Source organism: Candoia aspera, chromosome 2 (assembly GCF_035149785.1).
Source record: "Candoia aspera isolate rCanAsp1 chromosome 2, rCanAsp1.hap2, whole genome shotgun sequence".
Lineage (NCBI taxonomy): Eukaryota > Metazoa > Chordata > Lepidosauria > Squamata > Boidae > Candoia > Candoia aspera.
In genome coordinates, this window is record NC_086154.1 from 95,900,106 (window position 1) to 95,920,409 (window position 20,304).

General features: G+C 36.9%; 1 protein-coding gene across 1 annotated transcript in view; it reads right to left on the reverse strand.

Moving 5' to 3' along the window:
* Positions 1-390: 390 nt before the first annotated feature.
* Positions 391-20,304, reverse strand: part of LOC134490023 (gamma-aminobutyric acid receptor subunit alpha-1-like) — a 46,317-nt gene continuing 26,403 nt past the window's right edge. The window contains 6 exon segments of the mRNA XM_063292908.1: positions 391-1,351; positions 5,922-6,124; positions 9,318-9,470; positions 14,132-14,275; positions 15,896-15,978; positions 17,347-17,567. Coding sequence (XP_063148978.1) covers positions 1,037-1,351; positions 5,922-6,124; positions 9,318-9,470; positions 14,132-14,275; positions 15,896-15,978; positions 17,347-17,567 — 1,119 coding nt within the window. The 3' untranslated portion in view covers positions 391-1,036.

Consider the following 20,304-nt stretch of genomic DNA (forward strand, 5'->3'; position numbering starts at 1 on the left):
AATACATTTTGCCTTTCTTTTTGCCATATGTTGCAACCTAAAACTTCTCCAGTGCAATCGCTCTACATATTGACTTGAAGGTAAGCCCCCCAAAGTTCCTTGATTACTTCCGCTCCCAGGTCCGGGTGCTTAGGACAGCAACCTTCATGGGCCATTTTATAAAATAATACATTCAGAGTACCTACAGCTTATTTAAATATTGTTCTCCTTCTAAAGCAAGCAACCAAAGAAAAGCCTTAATTCAAATACAAAAGCACAAAACAAGAAACAAGAAACAACCCTGTATTGTTTTATCAAACAGGACAAAGGGATTTAGAGCTCTGCACTGAATGTGCCATTGGTTTGATGTTATTAAGTCAGGTGACATTCTGATGCTTAAAGTAAGACTGAAGTGAGAGAGCGTATTAAAGCATTCATTATATGAATCGGTGTGCTATTCTGTGAGAATATCTACCATTAGGAAACAGACTTTTTTGTATGTAAATATGAACATCAATTTGCTTTAAAACTGGTGGTTGGGAAGTTCAGCAAATAGGAAATCTAGGAAAAATACTATATTTTCTGGAATCCAGCACTTTGGATAGACGCATCTCCTATAAAAGAATTCAAATAAGCAGCACTCCAAAAATGGAAACTAGAAGACCTTATGTGCAACATGAACATATATAAAGACGGTTTTACCCTCTATCATTTTGCATAAAAATATTTCTGTTCTGCCATGTACAACATCGCTTCTGGGAACATCCAGCAATAGGCTATCGACAAGTGATTTGGATTTCTTACATTTCCCTCGCTTGTTCAGAGTCCCGGTTCAGAATCTGGTGTCTACGTCACATTATTACAGCCCTAGAATACAGAGTTAATATCTTTTCTATTATATATATGTATATATATAATATACTTTTGCTTTATAAAATAAGGAAATCTCAATTTCTTTAAGACAGAGGCAATGAAGCAAATGAGAACTGCTGTGTGTTTAGAACCAAAAAGCAATTCCCAGTGCAAAACAGATGGGCAACTCTTATGGATGATGGGGCTAGTGTGGCGGGTTTTGGTCCTTAAGCTGGGGCTCTCTATTTAAGTAGGTAGCCCAATACACTAAGTTAAAAATCCCAAAGAGCAGTGGAAACGCTATTCTTGATAGTCGATCGATTTTGCTGACACTGTTAAAAGTTTTCTTGGGTTCAGGTGGCTTTGTTTCAGCTTTCACTTCTTTGGGCTCTATCGTTGCACTTTTAGCAATGGTAGCTAGCCCAGGGTCCCTTGCAATATTTGGGGTAAAGCTTGTTGCTGGTGCTGGTGCGGTGAATGAGTTGTTTTTCATAATGAGAGGGTCCTTTACTTTCTTTGGCTAGGAATAAAGAACACAGATTTTACACTCAACGTCTGTTCATCCATATAAACGTATTAGTGCTCTGGAATGGGAATACTTGGTTCAGCTCAGGTATCCCACAGAGAGGCGTGTAGAAACAGAAACTTTTTTCCCCTTTTTCCAGATATTGCACGTGTCAAATAGACCACAGAGAGAGAAAATAGGAGCAGGAATATTCCCTCTCTTCTGTTGAGAAACCAAATGTCTTTGCCTGTTCAGCTGTCACCAAACAGTCATTCCATTCGGTCAAATGGTTTCCATTTTGGTTTACCACTATTAGAACTGTAAGTTCTAAGAAGCGACTTGAATGGAAAACTTGGGCTCTCAATCAAAAGAGTTATGACTGGGTGATGCAGAGAGTTCTAAAAAATTAATATTCAGATGAAACCAGAGTTTTTCTTATTAGGACTTATGGATAGTCAACTAGAAAAGGCTCAGGCACAATTGGTTTTATACATGGTAACTGCCGCGAGGTTACTATGTGCACAAAGATGGAAGAATACAGAAATACCCATGATGGAGGAATGGATCGTGAAGATGGCAGAGCTTCTAAATGGCTAAACTGACTTATTTGACTAAGGAGGGAACAACAATTACTTTTATAAAAGACTGGAAACTCTTTATGGACTTTTTGCTGAAAATGGATACAAATGAATTGGTGATTCTGGGATTTATTGATTAAAAAGTTTTATTTATGGGAAAAATAAAACCATGACATGTCATTCCGGAGAGTGGAAATAGTAATTACTGTGTTTGTAATTGCTGCAAAGAAGATCAGAAGTCACTTCTTTAGATATCAGTCTTTTTCTCTCTCTTTCTTTTGCTGTTACTTTTTCTTTTATTCTTTCATATTTCTTCTTTCTTTCTACTTTTCCTTTTGTTTCCATAGTTTGTTAATCTTATATCAAATTTCTTTTAATAAAGATTATATTTAAAAAAAGTTATGAGTGGCATGCAAAAGATGTGACAGGAGGACACTTTTCTAGAACACAGCTTGACTAGCACAAAAACAAAGTATCAATTATGCTAGATATTCAATTTTAATAATATGAGAGAGAGAGAGAGAGAGAGAGAGAGAAGGTGAATAGACAACTAATGTCTTCCTTGGAGCTTAATCAGAGTAGTAGAAATAAGTAAAATATCTCCATTGCACCCTTTGATGGGCTTCAGGAAGGCAGGAAATCATCAGAAATATTGCAATGTGGTAGTAGTTCAGAATTATATATCTCCCAACTCCATGTTCCTAATGGTCTATACGCATTCATAACTTTCCCAATGCCATAGAAAAATGACATTTTCTTTTTAGAAACAGATATATGAGGAAGCACCATTTCTTTCTGACTTTCGAGTTACAGAAATGAATGGAAATTTAAAGGAATAAGTTCTGGATGAGAAGTCAATTTGTTTCTTATTAATTTCATATCTTTTTCCAATACCGTCCATTGATGTCTTGACAGAGGAACCTGTTAAGGTCACAGAATGGCAAAATCCAGTGAAGTTGGCATTCTCAAGACCAACTTGCCACAATACTGGTATGGAGCAGCAAACCTATCCTAAAAAGGTAAGCTGTATAGGCAATTTCTTCCAAAAAATGCTTACCCCTTCCATCCCCCCCTTGTCTGCACAGTCCCTTTTCTCCTACTTCTGGACACAGGCAAATCCTTTTTGCTTCTATTACTTTGCTCAAACCTCTCAGAAATCACCTTTGGTGGCTATTCTGCACTCATGGAAGTTCTCCCTTATGCTGTAAGCAAAGATGGACCCTACACTGCTTGTATATTTGTTTGGAAGTTCCCAGTAATATATTTCTTTCAGGTGCTTTGTATTTTTTTCCTGTATTTCTATTTGTCTCTATTTTTACAGATGTTTTTAATTTTGGTTTTGATTTTAATTGTGTTAATTTGATAGGTTTTATATTTCTTTTGGAATAAACAGAAAGGTGGGGTAAAACTTCAGTAATAAATAAATAATTTACTGATATTTTTGAAGATAAGAAATAATGCATGGATAGAATAAATCATTTAGAAACCTTGTGGATAAAAGGTGTCAGCTATTTTCATCTAGTAAGCAGAATAAACATAGTTAATCCCATTTGTAGAGCATGATCCAAAAATAATTTAGTTAAGATCAAGAATACTTTGGTTAGCTGACTTTGTTCAGCACTGGTTTCCAAGTTTCTTCTGATTGTTATTAAAAAAAATGTTTCCAATATTTTGCTCATAATCCTTTTCAGGGCAAAAGGAACCCTAAATCCTTGTAACTTCATCTTCTTAATTCTTAGCAATGGATATGTTATTGAGACCATTGGGGGACTGCCATAAAGATATCATTCACTTCTTTCACTGATCTGGGGACTGGATTCTTCTTTCTGGTAGGGCAGAATTGATCTATGGGCCAGATCCTGGACCTGGTCATCATTTCTTGGCAGAAGTAGGATTGGACAGCCAAGGTTACACGTTGCTATGCAAAGCTGGAAACTTCAGGTGTGCCGCAGGCTATGCTGCCAGAGGCTGTGAAGGAATGTAGAGCAAATCTTGAGAATAGGAAAGGAATGAGCAATCCATTGAGGGGGAACTAAGAAAAGATTATTCCTCTAAAAAAGAGGAGAGCATGAGGAAGAAACCCCAAATAACCTTACCTGATTTTGTTTAGTATCAGGAAGGACAGAGAGAAACTTGGGCAGGCTTTCAAGATTCGGTTATTCTACCTTGCTACAATAAAGAGCGTTCCTGCAATCCCTGGTGTGCCTGTTTCTTGACTGGGCTTACCTCGAATGACTGACAGGTGCAATTTAAAGTTCAATAAAAATCATAAATAATACCGGTAATCAATAAATATATAAAATACAGTCAAATCCAAGTAATGGCAGATCTAATTCAGCCATAAGCCAGTAAGACCTGCCCCGGGCAGGACTAGGGAACCAACCAGCCCCAAGAATGGCTCTTCCTCTCCCCACTCTGAGTATGGTGGCAAAACCATGTCTTCAATTTTTTTCTGAAGTTCAGGAGAGAGGGGGATAGCCTCACTTCCGGGGAAAGAATGTTCCACAGGGTGGGAGCTGCTGCAGGGAAGTCCCGCCACCTGTACCCCACCAGATGGAATTCTCTTGCAGATGGGGTCCGTAGCATGCCCTGTCTGCATGCCCGGGTGGGATGGGTTGAGGTAACGGGGATGAGATGGTCCCTCAGGTAACCTGGCCCCATGCCATGTAGGGTTTTAAAGGTGATAACCAATACCTTGAACTGGACCCAGAAGCAAACTGGCACCCAATGCAGCTCGCGGAGCAAAGGTGTTATATGTGCTGATCTTGAAGCCCCTAAAATCGCCTGCACAGCCACATTCTGTACCAGTTGAAGCTTCCAGATACTCTTCAAGGGTAACCCCATGTAGAGCACATTACAATAGTCTATATGGGAGATGGTTGTGGTTTGGGGGGAAGCCAGATCTTGTATACTCTAGGGTCTATCAAGTATCATCAGAATAAAGTAGTGCTGTGTATGAAATTGTGTGAAATAGCCAATGCACGCTCATTTTATCTCTTGCCCTTGCTCTCAGAATTACTTCTTTCTGCAATTTTTTTTTTCCAGACTCAAGGGTCTGAATCACACATGCATATACATCACTTTATGTCCTATGGCACGATGAATCATCACTCAACAACTTGCTGCTGAATGTTCCAATTTTCTCTATTGAAAAGTCTTATTTTTAGATGGTAATAAGTGGGTGGTATGAAAATTCTTTTTGAGGATTCTGATGAGTGATGGATGTTTCACATATATCAGCAGTTGCTTCTTAATCTCTGAGTAAATAGCATGCATGTGTGATTTTGTCCTTAGCAGCTATTTGGAAAACAGCCAAAACAAATGAAATTTCTATGTAGATTTAAACATCATTTTAATTATTTAATGAACTAATGCATTAATAAATACCTTACTTGTTAATATCTAATGTGAAATTCTACTTTCTGGATTATTTTGAAAGTTATTGACATTTCTTCCATTGTGATTGTGAAAATACTGTATAACTGAAAGTAATTCAGTACAGGCAAATATCGAAGTGAGCAGTTTGAACTTTAGACAGATTTACTTTTAAGTAAACTTGTATGTAACAGATTGCAAGTCTAGGATTTTTTTTTCAGTATGTTACTATTAATATAATAATGTATTGTCATATAATACCACTTTGTTTAGCAGGTTCGTATTTCTGAACCCCACTAGGTAGATAAGACCATGAAATCCACAGGAAGACTAAAACTATTTTTATGGAGATTGCCTATAATAATAGAATTTTGAAAGTCTGATTGTGCTGAACCTCTTCCTTCTTCTTACAGTTCTGGGAATTAGGAAGGTGTCTTTCTGAGCTGCTTCTGAATGTTATCTGAACATTCTGGACTTGAAAAATGGTGTAGCCTTTTGCCCAAGAAACAGCTTCTTCATATCTCCATCAAGGTCATCTTCCTTACTCTCTACATATTGCCCATAGTATATGCAAGTACACAGCAACCATTTCAAATATAAATAAAATATCATATCAATATTTGCCTTATTACCTTTTCAGGAACTACACTCTTGCCATCCCATGCATAACCTCTCTTTGTAAAGTAGTTCACTGTGGCAAATTCGATCAGAGCTGAGAAGACAAATGCATAGCACACAGCTATGAACCAATCCATAGCTGTAGCATAAGCTACCTTGGGAAGAGAATTCCGTGCACTGATGCTCAAGGTGGTCATTGTTAGCACAGTTGTCACCCCTGAAAAAACAAAGCAAGAATATTTCAAAATCTTTCAGGCTGCCATTTTGTTGCTACCTTCTTTTCAAGAAAGCAATAGATTTGCTTGTTTTCTTTAGCCTGCTCAAATTAGCTGAGTATGTCAGAAAGAAGTTGGGATATAAATTCAATCAAATAATTCAGTCAGACAATCAATAGGTAAAATTATCTTTCTGGATCCAAAAAGCTGTTTTAATAAGGCTGGGGAATTTGAGATACTTCAGATCCCATTCATGGATAGAAAGCAATCAGTAATAGACATTTGAAGGTTGTAATCCAGGGATGAAATGGTTCCACAATGGTTTTTAGTTTTTCATTTGGTGATTTCTCCTGAGTAAAAGCATGTAAACTTGAAGATTTAGAACTTAGACTACAGGCAGATTTTTAATGCCTACTCCCACCAGTCCTAGCTAATAGGGTGTATTTCAAGAGATTGTGGGAGTAGAGCAAGTTGCTTGTTCTCATCTTAGACTAATCTGCAATGATCTTTCTATGCCATATTTTTCCATTCTGCCTAAAAACCAATAATAGGTGGTGAATTGACATTGCATCCAGAGGGGAATAAAACTGAGTAAAATGGGAAATCAGAGGCAGTTCATTGGACAGGTGAGATAGTCTACCTGTGACAAGTGATCATACTACACTCATAATCTGGGGATGTATCAAAACATCACTTTACTACTTATTTATCATTAATAGATGTCTTTTTGCTCCTACCTCTTAGATGGCTTTGTGCTGACAGTACATACTGAGGTGAATTAAAGATACAATTTTGTTTGCTCTGGCATAATAATCCTAAAGTGAAATGGAAGGCACTTTCTGTTCACCAGCTCATTTCTAAAACCCAACTTGATTTCTCCAGCTGGCTTTTGCAACTGTTCACCTCAGGTTCAAAGGCTAGCTATTAAGGTTGATTAAGGTAGGAATGGGGGAAAGATGCCACTGTGCCAATATATTTTGCATGTTCTACAGTGCTGTTCCTCACCTACTGCTGAATAGTTTTCTTTTAACTAGCCACTGAGCTTTTACTAAGAGTAAAAAGTCTGCATCTTTCTACACTTTCTACCATTGCCTTAAATCACATACCCAGCAGTTACCTTGACAACTGCAGACATCTCATGGATTAAATCTCTGCTACAGCATATTTTCACTATGTCAATTGTTAGCCAAAACCCACAGCAATCAAAAATATCTTGCACTATCCATATTCAGATGCATTATTTATGGAAAATAATCTGACTTTTCTATTTTCCATCAGCTCTGTTCTGAAATGGCTTAGATTGCATAAAGATCTCTACAAAAAAAAATCTAAATTTAAGATGGGAATTCTATTCGGAGGAAGGATTTTAATTAATTTTAATTTAGTTATATAATTATGATAGATCCTACTATCCTCATATAGTAGTTTATTTATTTATTTATAATTCACATTTCTATCACCGCCCATCTCCCCCTAAAAGTTACAAGCTATTTGACCAAACTCTACTTTCTATCTCTCTAGTTCCATGTGGATACATTTATATGAAATATTTGAAGTATTCTTCTTGAGTTACTTAAAGGAAAAAAAATCCACTTCCATCTTCATCCCACACATAGACAAAAATTCTCATAGAAAAGCCAATGAAGCAAATACCATGAAATGGAGACTTGAAGGAGAGAAGACTTGAATGAGCTCTGTCCAAACCAGTGCAGGACAAATTTTGGTGGCCAAAGCCTAAATTTAACACTTTTAGGGAACCAAGGGCTGTAGTGGATAAGATAACAATGCAAACAATAGTTGGGACTATATCACACTCAGGTTTTGGGTCCAGGACTTGTCTCAAATGTGAATGAGCTGTCTCTGTAATTAGGTACTCCCTGAACATGATTTTGGCAATTCATGGACAAAAGCTGGCCAAAGACTGGTTTTATTACTTTTTGTGAATCTTGTTGCATTGCTAATGAAGTTGTCACACAGATTTTACCAGGAATCATTCAGACAAGCTGAAATTAAATCTAGACAGGCCAAGAAGCAATTTTGGTAAGAAGAAAGTTAAACTTCAGGACTGAAGTAAAGCCTATATTGGAGGGTAATGAGCTCCTTCAGAAAGCACAGGTCCACACTTTGGATGTTTTACCTGACCTGCACCTGACGCTAGATTTACAGTTGATGGATATGATGAGGAATGCACTTACATAGCTACAGCTGGTATATCAACTGCAGCTTTTCTTGGGCTGATTGGAATTAGTGATGGTTATCTGTGCCTTGGTCACATACAATATACTTTCTGAGAGTCTACCTTTGAAAAGCTTCTAGAAATTGCAATTGGTGCAAAATACAGCAGCTATTTTGCTGATATATGAATTGTATGATGCCTGTTCTGAAAGATCTGGTTGGATGCCAATTGCCTACCAGACATTTTAAAGTGTTGATGTTGGCTTTTAAATCCCTAAACAGTTTAGGATCTGACTATTTGAGGGAACCCAGTAGGAAAATCCAGTTCAAAGATTTCCCCCTTGCCAAAAGCTCACATATCTTCCACAGCAAAGAAGGCCTTCTCTTGTGTGACCCCCTACCCACATCCCATACCCCGGTTATGAAATATACTCACCAAGAAAATGTACTTAGCCCCCACTCTACCAATAAAAATGGTTTAAAAGCCTGCTTTCACCAAGCTTTTAATTGTTAATTGAACTGAGTTTCAAATAATCAAATAAATCAATAAATGTTAAGTCAGAATTTTTAAATCATAGTTTGTTGATTTAATCATTTATATGGCTTTGTTCATATAAAACACCAGTCCATAATGGGAGGAGATAGCTAAACAACAAAGCAATCAACCACACTATGATCTGGTGTTATTAATATTGTACAAAGCTTCCAATCAGTGTTTTGCTTTGACAAAGTTCATGTCACACACACACCACCCTACTCCCTCATAATACAAGGCAGATGTGCTGCTTCACTTAAAAGCCTTGCCCAGCAGGTCCAAATGCCCTGATGAAGCAACTGCATCACCTTTGCTTCTCACCAAGGCAAATCATGACATTTTTGCAGTACAAAATGCCTCAGTGAGACAAAGTGCTGCTGCCACAGACACCTTAAATGTGATAATGTAAATCAAAGGGCATTAATGCCACATACATTAATGCTTCTGAACAATTTGAACAGATTTGGGTAATGCAAGACACTCACCAAACACAGTTCTTGCTGGAACTGATTCTCTGTTAAGCCAGAAGGATACCTGGGATAGAATTACTGTCATTATGCATGGCAGGTATGTTTGAATGACAAAGTACCCGATTTTTCTCTTCAAATGGAAATGGGTGGTCATCACAACATATTCTCCTGGATATGGGGGGAGAAAAAGGAGGTTTCTTAGAATATAAATAAGAGAGGGGAGAAGAAGAACTAATGCAAAGTCTTCCATCAGCAATAGAGTAATTCAGAAATTAGTGTACCTTTGTTGCTTTAAATTATTTACATTTTTCACAAGAACTAATACAGAACATCAGGAATGGTTCAGCATTCTAATCTGGTGTTTTAGAAGGAAGCAGTTGGTATTTTGCAAGAATAGGAAGAGCCCCCCCCCCCACACACACACACACAAAACTCCTAAGCCTTTGATTCTCTAAGATATCATCAGCTGAACACATAGCATAGTTGAATACATCTTTCCCCTCTCTCAGACTCAATGGATTTTGCTAGTGACCCAGGACTTCCTTTCCTTTCTTCTGTGTGAGATTTATTTGACCTCAATAGTACAGTTTGCTAATTGTGACATTCAGAGGTAAAGAGTACTTCCCCAATCATCTGCTCTTTTTTCAGTCCGTATTGTGGTTTCCTTGCCTATTTGCTAGTCATCAGGCTGAACACTGGAATACTGTTAATATGATTATTCTCCAGTCATTAAAAATGTCAATCTGGTACCCGGAGAGTCAACCAAAGCTTCCTGTTGCCATATGTAGGCCTGAAAGGACACATGTTGTACATCTTGCTCTATGGTGACCCATAAGACTCTTCTTTTACTATACGGGTTGAATGCAGAAATTAAGATCATGGTGTAATGCAATCACTAAGCTTGTGCAAAACCATTTACAGGGACATTGTACTGAGCCTTCATCTGAGCTGGCTGCTTGAAGTGTGGAAGCATCATATCTGAACATGCATGTTGATGCTGCTTTCCTTCAATACCAGTCCAAGTGACATCCCCTTCTCTTGGTCAATGAAAGGCCCTTAAGGTAGCTATGCTGAACTTTAACAAACTCAACAGACTATGCCTGTTTGATGCTTCAGATAATAGTTTTAAAGGGACAGCTTGCCTTCTTTGCAGAAAGCATCCTCTTTGAACGGTTTTGTACAGCCCTAATGATGATCAGACCATCTAATGCATTAGCTTCATAATAGCATGCTTACAGGGCTTGGCTCAGAACAATCAGCAACAGGGATGAATGGGTTGACTTCATGAGAGGCAATTTACTCATAGTTCCTTTTGGCCCATTCTCTTTCTGCTTACTGTGCCACTTTTAGATTTCTTTTCTTTCTGTTTTTATAAACCAAGGAGAAGTTAAACATTGGTGGTGGCTGTTCATTATTTAATGGCTCTGGTGAAATGAGTGTTTTCAAGAAATTAAACAACCATCTCATTTTTCATTTCATCTTCTGTGACTATTAGTTTAAAATTTAATATCTTGAAAATATCAAATTCCTTAGGGGACTAATAATATGGCATTACCTTCAGCACTGACAAAACAAATGTTAGCCAAAAAAAGAAATGAGAAGGTCTGAAATCAAATAAAAAGTCTTCTTCCAAAATTAGAGATGACATATAAAATAGTCCTGGGGATTTGAAAAATCTAGCTTCAAGCCAGCTCTATTCAAGATCAGGCACTGAATGAAGATGTTCATTGTTTAGTGTGGTGATGATGATGACGATGATGAATATCTATAGCCCATCTTTCTTTGGGAGTTCAAGGCAACAAACGTGGTGGTCTCCTCTCTTTTTGTGACCACAGCCACAGTCTTGTGAGATAGGTTAGGTTGAGATGTAATATATTGCTCAAAGTCACCTAGAGAGCTCTGCGGTTGAGCCAGGATATAGGTCTCCCTGGACCTAGTCCAAAATCTTAACCATTTCATTGTGCTGAGCTTACTGCTGTCCTCTGGCAAATATACTGATGGAACTTTAAACTTTGTTCAGTATTTGCTGGGTTGGAGAGCTACCATAATTAAGAGGCTGTTTGCTAGCATTTGCTTGAAATGCTTGGGCATAATCCTAAAGTGGAGTTCTTGGTGGTCTCTGAGCTTGGTTGTTTGCTTGCAGACATTTCATAACCCAACTAGTGCCAAAGCATCATCACTGCCATAATCCTAATCTCGTTCCAATTCCCCATCCATACATTTTCTTCAACTCATGGAAACATTCTTATGAAATAGACACCTCTAGGTTTGCAGGTAAGCAAACCATGAACAGGTTCTTACATCTTGTCTTAGGAACCACCACTTCTAAATCTGTAACAAATCCACACACTACAGAAAATGCAAAACAAACATTTTATCATGATTTCAAAACCTGTACTGTCAATGTCCCTTCCATTTTTTCCCATCACAGATGAGGTCTCAACTGGGAAATGTGAAAATGTCCAGCTAAATAAGTATATTCCTGCTCAGTTTTCATTCATTTCAGCGATGTTTGATAGGTAGAATTTTGTCCAGCTTTCATTGCAGAGTGCAGCAAATCCTATTAAAGTGTTCCAGTTTTTATTTTGCAAGGATGCTGAGAATTTGATCCAGATTGTCCTTCATACAATTTTTCTATTAGTATATAAAATTTGTATATACTTTAGTACTGTATATAAAATTGGTTTGCTAGTTAGTTTGTTGGCTTTATATAACATCAACTACCCAAGCCTTTCAGCAGTTTGCAATAAATTTTTGAGATTAGTTCTACAAATTGCTCAGGTCTAACAAAATATGACAGAACCATGAATGATACCATTTTAGTACAGAAATATTTATTTTCTTCTTGCATTCCATTCACCGAATCATTTAATAAATAATTTATTATTTTCAGTGTTTGCCTGTAAAATATTGTAACCCTAATATCCATAAAATATTGGAGGACTTTTAGACTGCTACAATCCACAAACCAACTAAACTGAAGCTAAGGGATCAATTCAATATTTTTGGCTAGATTTTCTGAAAGTGTGATATTGTTTTGAACATATAAAGCTTATTCAAATGGAGAATAAAGGTTTATATGGGGATCCCTGAGGTTGAAAGTGTGCATTCCATTCAATCACATTATGCTCACAACCTGCAATAGTAATAGCATGGACAAATGTTCTTATAGTACTGTAAAAAAATATTTGCCCTTTTTCAGATGTTCAGAATGTTTGCATATTTTTGCACTAAATGTTTTCAAAGGTTCATGTGGATCCTACTGATATATAAAGGGACTCTGAAGTAAACAAAATAACATCAAATGTGGCTCTTGTTTCTTTTACTTGATAAACAGTCATCCAACATGACTTTGGATTCAATGTGCAAGTGTGAAAAAGTAATTGCCCCCTTATATTCAGAAATCTGCTGCACTTACTGTATACCTTTTTTCTATTTTCCTTCATTTTCTCCTATTATTACCACCACTATTACTATTACAACTCAACGCCATCATCAACTTTTAAATTTAATTATTGAAATTGTTCCTTTCTTAATAACAGTGCTTCTAGTGGTTTTACTGTTTATTTTCAGTGCCAACTTCATGCAGAACTTGTCGTTAACCGTAAATAACCATGATTAATGTCTTTTAGGCCATGATGTTAATTTTGTTTTGATATCTTTGCATTTTATAAGTGCTGTCAAATATGAGGCAGCTCAGGCAGGGGGAAAAAAATTCCATGAATAGGGCCTGGAATGCTAACAATGTTCTTCCCCTACCTTAAATATCTTTCAATTCCTGTTTCTTTGAGGGAATTTTTTATTCATGTTTCTGAGGAAGTAGTCCATCAAGTAGACCACATATCTACGTAATTGTGAAGCCCTTGGATGCCTCTTCATTCACAACTGATGGGGAAAAGTGTTTGTGTACATGTAGGGGAGGTTTGGACTTATTATAGTGGGTAGAGCCACAGAAATCAGCTCCATAAAATAGAATAGAATCCCTTTCTAGAATGGAAACAAAAAAGTGTAGAATTTAAGACTACTGACTTTTATGTTATTATCACAGAGGCTTCCAAGGATCATGCCCAGTTCATCAGATGTTTATACAGATCTATATTCCAGATATTACCATGTGTCTGATAATCAATGTCCCAAAAGCCTATGCAGTCATAAAGATTGTTAATCTTTAAGATAGCACAGCATTATTTCATTTTTTACCTTCAAAAGACTAAAACATCTATCTGTTTGGGAAGCTTTCAGCTTCTTGAGGGGGTGGGGGGTGATTAATTTGGATTTCTGATTATTTAATCCAAGCAACATCTTTCCTTGTTACCCCAGTCCCACTGTGTTTTTCTTTTCAGGCTCTTCCTTTTCTGAGCTACAGAGAAAATAAACTAATTGACTGCTTTGAAAATCGAATGTCTGTGTAGGTGTAAGCAACATGTGTTGAGCTTTACTGTTCCTAGTGAATATTAAGCTGGGGAAGATGCAATGATGTGTTGAGCTCCTGGAGGAAAGGTGGAAGATTCTCATTGTTTCCTTGTTGGATTTAATGAGATCTGAACCCAATGAGAACAATATTTGAGCACGGCCAATGTTTGTTTTGTTTTTCAGGAACACTGCAAAGCTAAGATACATTTCACTGAAAGATGTTCAATGTGATATACACAACTTTTAGAAGATGGATAATTAAAAAGCAAATTAGGGACTGTTTTCTTTCTTTTTTGAAAAAATGAAAGATGGCCCTTTAAAAAAATGCCACGTTCATCTAAGACATAATATTATTAAGATAAAACTGTGCTGTGGCACAAGCAGTGGACATGTAGCAGCACTAGTTTTTCACCCACCTGTACTGGATTGCACAATTCCAGAATCCACAGTTTGTCCCATGAGATCGTATTGGTTTAGCCGGGAGCCATCTTCAGCAACTACAACAGAACGTGCAGGTTCCCGTGTCCATTCATACATCACCTCTGATTTTGTGTAAGCATCTAATTCGTAAAAAGAATTCATTTCCAATGAATTTTTAAAATCCCTGGCCACATCAGTCTGACCAAGTGCCATGTGTTTGCTTCTCCCTTTTTCTAAAAATATTTCCAACGTTTTATTTTTGAGCAACAGTAATGCTGCGAATCAGTGGCAGTGTTCCAATATGCCAACATAAACATTTTTTCCCAAAAGATCGAATGGTAAATATACTGAAAGGCGGTTGGAGACTCACAGGCCTCTTATTAACGTTTGTGAACAGTTAATTTTTTTCATATGATCAAATATATCAAACCAACATTCAAGAACTAAGAGGGGCTATCTTCACTCTACTCCACCACAAGTAACTTGAGCAATTACATAAATTTATTTATTTATTTTCTATCCCGCCTTTATTATTTTTATAAATAACTCAAGGCGGCAAACGTACCTAATACTAAATGTAGCTCTCAAGAAATTCTTGGAACGTTTCAAAGTATGCTACTAATGATTATCACCTGAATCACCCTATCTCTTGAATTCCGATACCCTTGGCCATCCATCTCCTCCTTTAAACCACTAAGATAGCTCAGGCCATTTCAAGCAAACCTCCAACCTACCTTCTCCACCGCCATGAAATTCACAGGGAGATAAGTTCATTTGACTTCAAACTGTTTGGTATTCCCTGCCCAAGAACCTTTGCTTTTGTCCTTATGGGAAAAGATCTTATTAAGTGTTCTTTTTAGATAGGCTTCCTAACAAGTGGTTTTTAAAAAAAAAAGTATCAGCCATACAAAGTTTGAAGAGCGTGCATTTCACCTTTCCACTTCATAGTAAGTCATTTCATTTTGACATCCTGGAAGAAGAAACTATAGATTGAACAGACTGGTTTCCAGAATGGCACTGAATCTTACAAGAAGGGCATTTATTGAGAAAAGAATATAGCTATCCTGAAAGAATACCACAATTGCAAATATTTTTTTAAAAAAAAGAATGCATGGCACAATCTTTCAGGCATTAAACGATTCCAACCACTCATTCACAACTCCAGTTTTCATTTTAGGATGTACCAGATGAGACGCTTTTCAACTCAAGTCCAACAGAAATGGACAGGAGGTATGCAAGAATATCTTTCTTTTTTAAAAATGCATAGAACAATCTCCTAACAGAATACTTGTTTTCATTTTCTTTTCTTCTTTTAAAAAAGGGGGGAAGGGGGGGTCCAGAAATGATTTTCACTGTTGCTGTTTAAAACTTCCCATTCATCCTTAACTATTATGCAGTTCAGAATGACAGAAAACAATTGAGATGGCATACAAATTGACAGTTAATCAATCCTTTGAAGTAAATCTATATTTTCTGTGTGTGTTAATAAGGTTACTAAAGCTATGCTGTCTGTAATAAGATGTTGCCACAGATAAGCAGAATGGAGGAATGTATATGCTGTGCTGTCACAGTGCCCTTCACAAGTTTTCTCATGCCTGTATTAAATATTATATTATGTTTATCCATGTAGAACATCTTTAGCTACAAAATAAAGCTGCAATAATTGGAAAGTATCATACCCGCAAACCAAGGCCTTGTTCTAACTGCTAAGTGGCCTGTGGAAAGGAGAAGCTGGAAAATAATTGTCAGATTCAACTTACAGCTTCCAAATTTCAATGGGCAAGCATGTGCATCCATGGGAAAGTCTTCTAAATGCATTGGGCATTCTGCTCTCACTGTGAGTCTGCAAAGAGGTCAAAAGCAATAGAACAGATGTAGGATATAAAGAGGCTTTAATGCAAATGATAATAGACGGTCCATACTCCATTGCAGTACATTAATGCACTGTATTAAATGTTTGTTTGCAGCAAGGTTAACCAGAGATTTTGCTTACCTGGTTTAAAAGCACACTTTTTTTTTTGTTCTTCCAAGAATCCAATAAAGGAAACCTCAAAGTCTATGCTACCTTTTGCCCTAAAGACCAAACTGTGATATTTATTTATTTAGTATTTAAATTTATATCACCGCCCATCTCCCCCAATGGGGAACTCTGGGCGGTTTACAATAAATAGCATTAAAACATAGCCAGATAAAAATTACATTAAAATATACCTATATCATATATATATATATCAGTTTATAGTCCTGAAAATAAGTAATTGCAATGTGTAATTCAAAACTGTTTCTCTGTGATGCATAATATGCAAACCTAGATTTATGCATATTATACATAAATATGCATATTATTTATGCATATTATCTAGAGTTATCTTATCCCCCAAATTGTCCCATTTTGTTCTTTGCCATTTGAGCCATGATTACTACATTCAAAATGGAAGATGGGTGAATGGATACCTCACTATGGAGTGCAAATATATTTGTTACTTTTATTTATATCCTACCCTTTTTCACAACCATTTAGTGGGATAACAGCTATCATGAAGCTATGAGATAGTGCCTGGGTCAAAGTCAACCAATACCTAATTGAGAATTTGAACTTGAGTTTTTTTAATTATAATCTTGAGTTTTTAACCATTGTACCATGCCGGTTTCCCAGAATATCCTAGTCATTTTGTAAAAAAACAAACTTCTAATTTCTGAGTCTCACAGAGATACAATATCTTCCTCTACTCCTACTCCACAGTAGGGACCTTGTTTGATATTGGCCAAGAAGACTGGAAATGTCCCTCATCCTTGTTCCATCCAATACATTATTTACCTGGTTAGGACCTTGTAAAAGGGGCACAAAATATGTCATTATTCCCCTTGAAATCTGTATGCTGGTAGTCTCATCCATAAGACTCTAATTCCCAAACTTATTAAAGTAAAATATGGTGTCTTTGCTTCTATCCCAATGAATGCAGCAAGCTCAAAGGCCAGAAAGTGAAAAGATGAGTACAAATTAGAAGAAAAATAAAAACACTGAAAACAGCTACATTCCATTGACCCTTTTAAGGATGTACGTATTTTATTATCTGATGCAAATCTTGAAAAAAACACAGAACTCATTAAAGCAGAAGAACATTTATGAACAAAAGCAAAAAATACCCAGCCTGAAATATATGCAGTATATATTTTTTCATAAATAAAATGCCACATCTCTGCCTCTTACCTCATTGTGTAAAGCAGTGTCCCATCTTCTGTAATCCGCAAAAGTTTGTTAGGCATAGTCATGTTGTGAGCTACCGATTTCTTTCCATTGTGGAAAAATGTATCTGGTGTCCATATTTTGCTAGCCATTAAATTATTCAGTCGAAGTACTTGCATGGGTCCTTTGAACTTCAGTCTTTCATCCCTCCAGCTTTGTCGGAAAAATACATCTATTGTGTATTCCTAAAATTAGAGAATGGTGAGCTTTGAAAATATTTCATTTATGAGTGGCACCATTGAAGAGTACAAGGCTTTCAGGACAATACTGAGCTTTAACAGGTTCATGCTGAATATCTGTGTTCTTTCATTTGAAAGTCATAAAGCAGATGAACTGAAGTATGAAGAAGGGCGGCCCTTCCTTCTAGAAAAAAATGGATTCCTAGAACCTCCAACAAATTTTGGTTAGCACGGCCATGTGTTCTACTTTACAGTAAAATTATACTATTACTTGAAAGCTATTTTATTTCAATAGCTTGCAAAGATCAACTCTTTTTTAAAACAGAGTTCTCAAGCTCTGGGTCACAACCCCAGGAAATCCCAAGCAAATCTGAGGGGATTCTCAGGTCTGAGCAGGGCTCATTCAGTTAGAAGAAAGAGGAAAGACATAGAAAAAGCACAATTTTATAGGGTTCAGCTTTGCAGACTGAGCATAGCCTGGAACAAGTTCTAGTAGGGCTTCCACTCTCAAAGCTAGATCAAAACCTGTTCCCATTCTACCTGGACAAGCCAGCAGTCAGCTTGTCCAAGCCAAATGAGGGGTAAAGGATGAAGCACAGCCCGATGGCTTACGTATGCAAAGCTGGATCATTGACAGTATCATTGCTCCTGTTGGGCTCAGACAAGCTGGCAGCAAATTCAGGATTTTCTGTAATTGCCACCACAAAGATCCAGCAGCAATTCTAAGTAAGTATGAAACAAGAAATGAAAGTAGCTGTTTCCAGACTAAAACTCACATTTCAGGTATAATGCAAAACTAAGCAAGCTCATCCCATTAAAGCCAGCAGCCAGTTGATGATTTTAAACTTGATGTTTTATTTTTCATTTCCAATTAAAAGATTTGATTTTGTAAAGTTTTACAGTTCAATCATTGCTTTATTTGATATATAGATTAAAATTTAATTACTACAAATAAATGGTATGGCTATTTCTTGCTCAAATCTGTCAGTGAAATAATTATTAATAGGGAAAGTTATTTTATCATTATAAGGAGTCAGTTCACTACAAAGTTTGAGAATTCCTGAAATAAGTGAAGTCCTTGCCAATTGTCAATAATAGTGAGAGAGACTGTGGGGAGGCTGGGGAAAGAATGGAAGAGAGGGAAGACAAACAATCAAAAGATAGCAGGCAAATCAGTTGATAGCTTATGTCATAAACACAACCTAGCCCAGGTGGAAAAAATCTGGGTAGAAGCATTTCAAATCATTCAGAGGGACTCCACCTTAATTAACTCACCATATATGAAGATGGGAAATTTCTCTTACAGTTTCCAAGTTTCCTGATCTAGCTTTAAAGATACCTTACTGAAATCTATGCAGTTCTTTTTCCTTGATCTTGCCCCACTGTGTGACCAATCGCTAATTGTTTCTGTCTCTCTCTGGTAGCATATGGCTATGCAGTTTGCCATGTCTATGCGAAGTGACTTGAGAAGGGAATGGCTGGGCTGCTGATATCATGTGAGTAGTAAAATGTGCCTTGGGCAGCCATTTATGTAAATGGAAGCACTCCACTTGCTACATTCATTTCTCCTCAAGCCATTTTATATTCAGAAAGTAATTTAATAACATATCTGCCAGCAGAGTTCACTGGCTGTACTGCAGTTTGGATTAAAAGCATCTCCATCAAGATACCTTGTTGCTGATTTGGAGCACTATGCATAGGACTAATCTTATGGTAACATTAGAATATGATCTTAAAACCAGGACTGCAAACATGGGCAACCAACAAGGGATTTCTGTCCATCTCCTTGCTGCAATTCACATTACTTCAGCTAAAAGTTGCTGGGTCCTTTTCTGAAGAATTTTTGCTGTGCAACAGGGAATAATTGCACAATGGCTACTAATGAGTTCCAAAAAAATTCCTCTGCTATAGCTGAGGAGTCTGACTCTTAGTTCAAAAGATTTGAGAGCTAGCTTTCTGCAAATGACATTTCTCAAGAAAGAAGGAACAGATATATTTGTGAAGCCAAACATTTTCCTGAAAATTCCCACTTCTCCTGTGAAGCCTTGTCATAAACCCCAGCTCATCATTATTGAAGAATGTTTTAGGTTTTATGGCATAAACTACAAAGTGGGAGAAAGACTTAAAGGCAATATTGTTATTGAGAATGCTTATCTTTTTCTTGAGCCTTTGGGCCTTTCCTGAATCAGGCTCTGATAAAGTTGTTTGTGGCCTTCATGACGACTATTACCTGTATGAGTTGATGAATGAAAAAGATCTGAATGTTCTATCTGCATGTAACAATCCTTCAGCTATGGTTTAAACCAGGAGGATTCTCAACAATTAAAGGAACATAATAGCGTGAAGGCAGATGTACGTAAGGTAATAGCTGTGCTGTCCCAGTGGATAGAAAATTTCACCAAGTGCAAATTAAGTTATTTTATTACTGTGGGTATATCTGTAGAAAAGAAAGTGTCAATTCCAGCTGTGACTGTCAATCATTAGGTGGACCAGAACCATACCCATTACCCAGCACAGAGGATCTGTTTGCTACATTAGCTGAAGGCAAGTACATTTGTGAAATTGACTTTCATGTGCCTATCAACAACTGGAGTTAGACTCAGATTTAGACTCAAAGCAGTAATTAACTATTAAGACTCATAAATGTCTGTATCAAAGATACATTTAGGGTTTCAACTGGGTTTCAATTTTTCAATATATAGTAGATGCAATATTAGAAGGTTTACATCATGTTGTCTTCTTC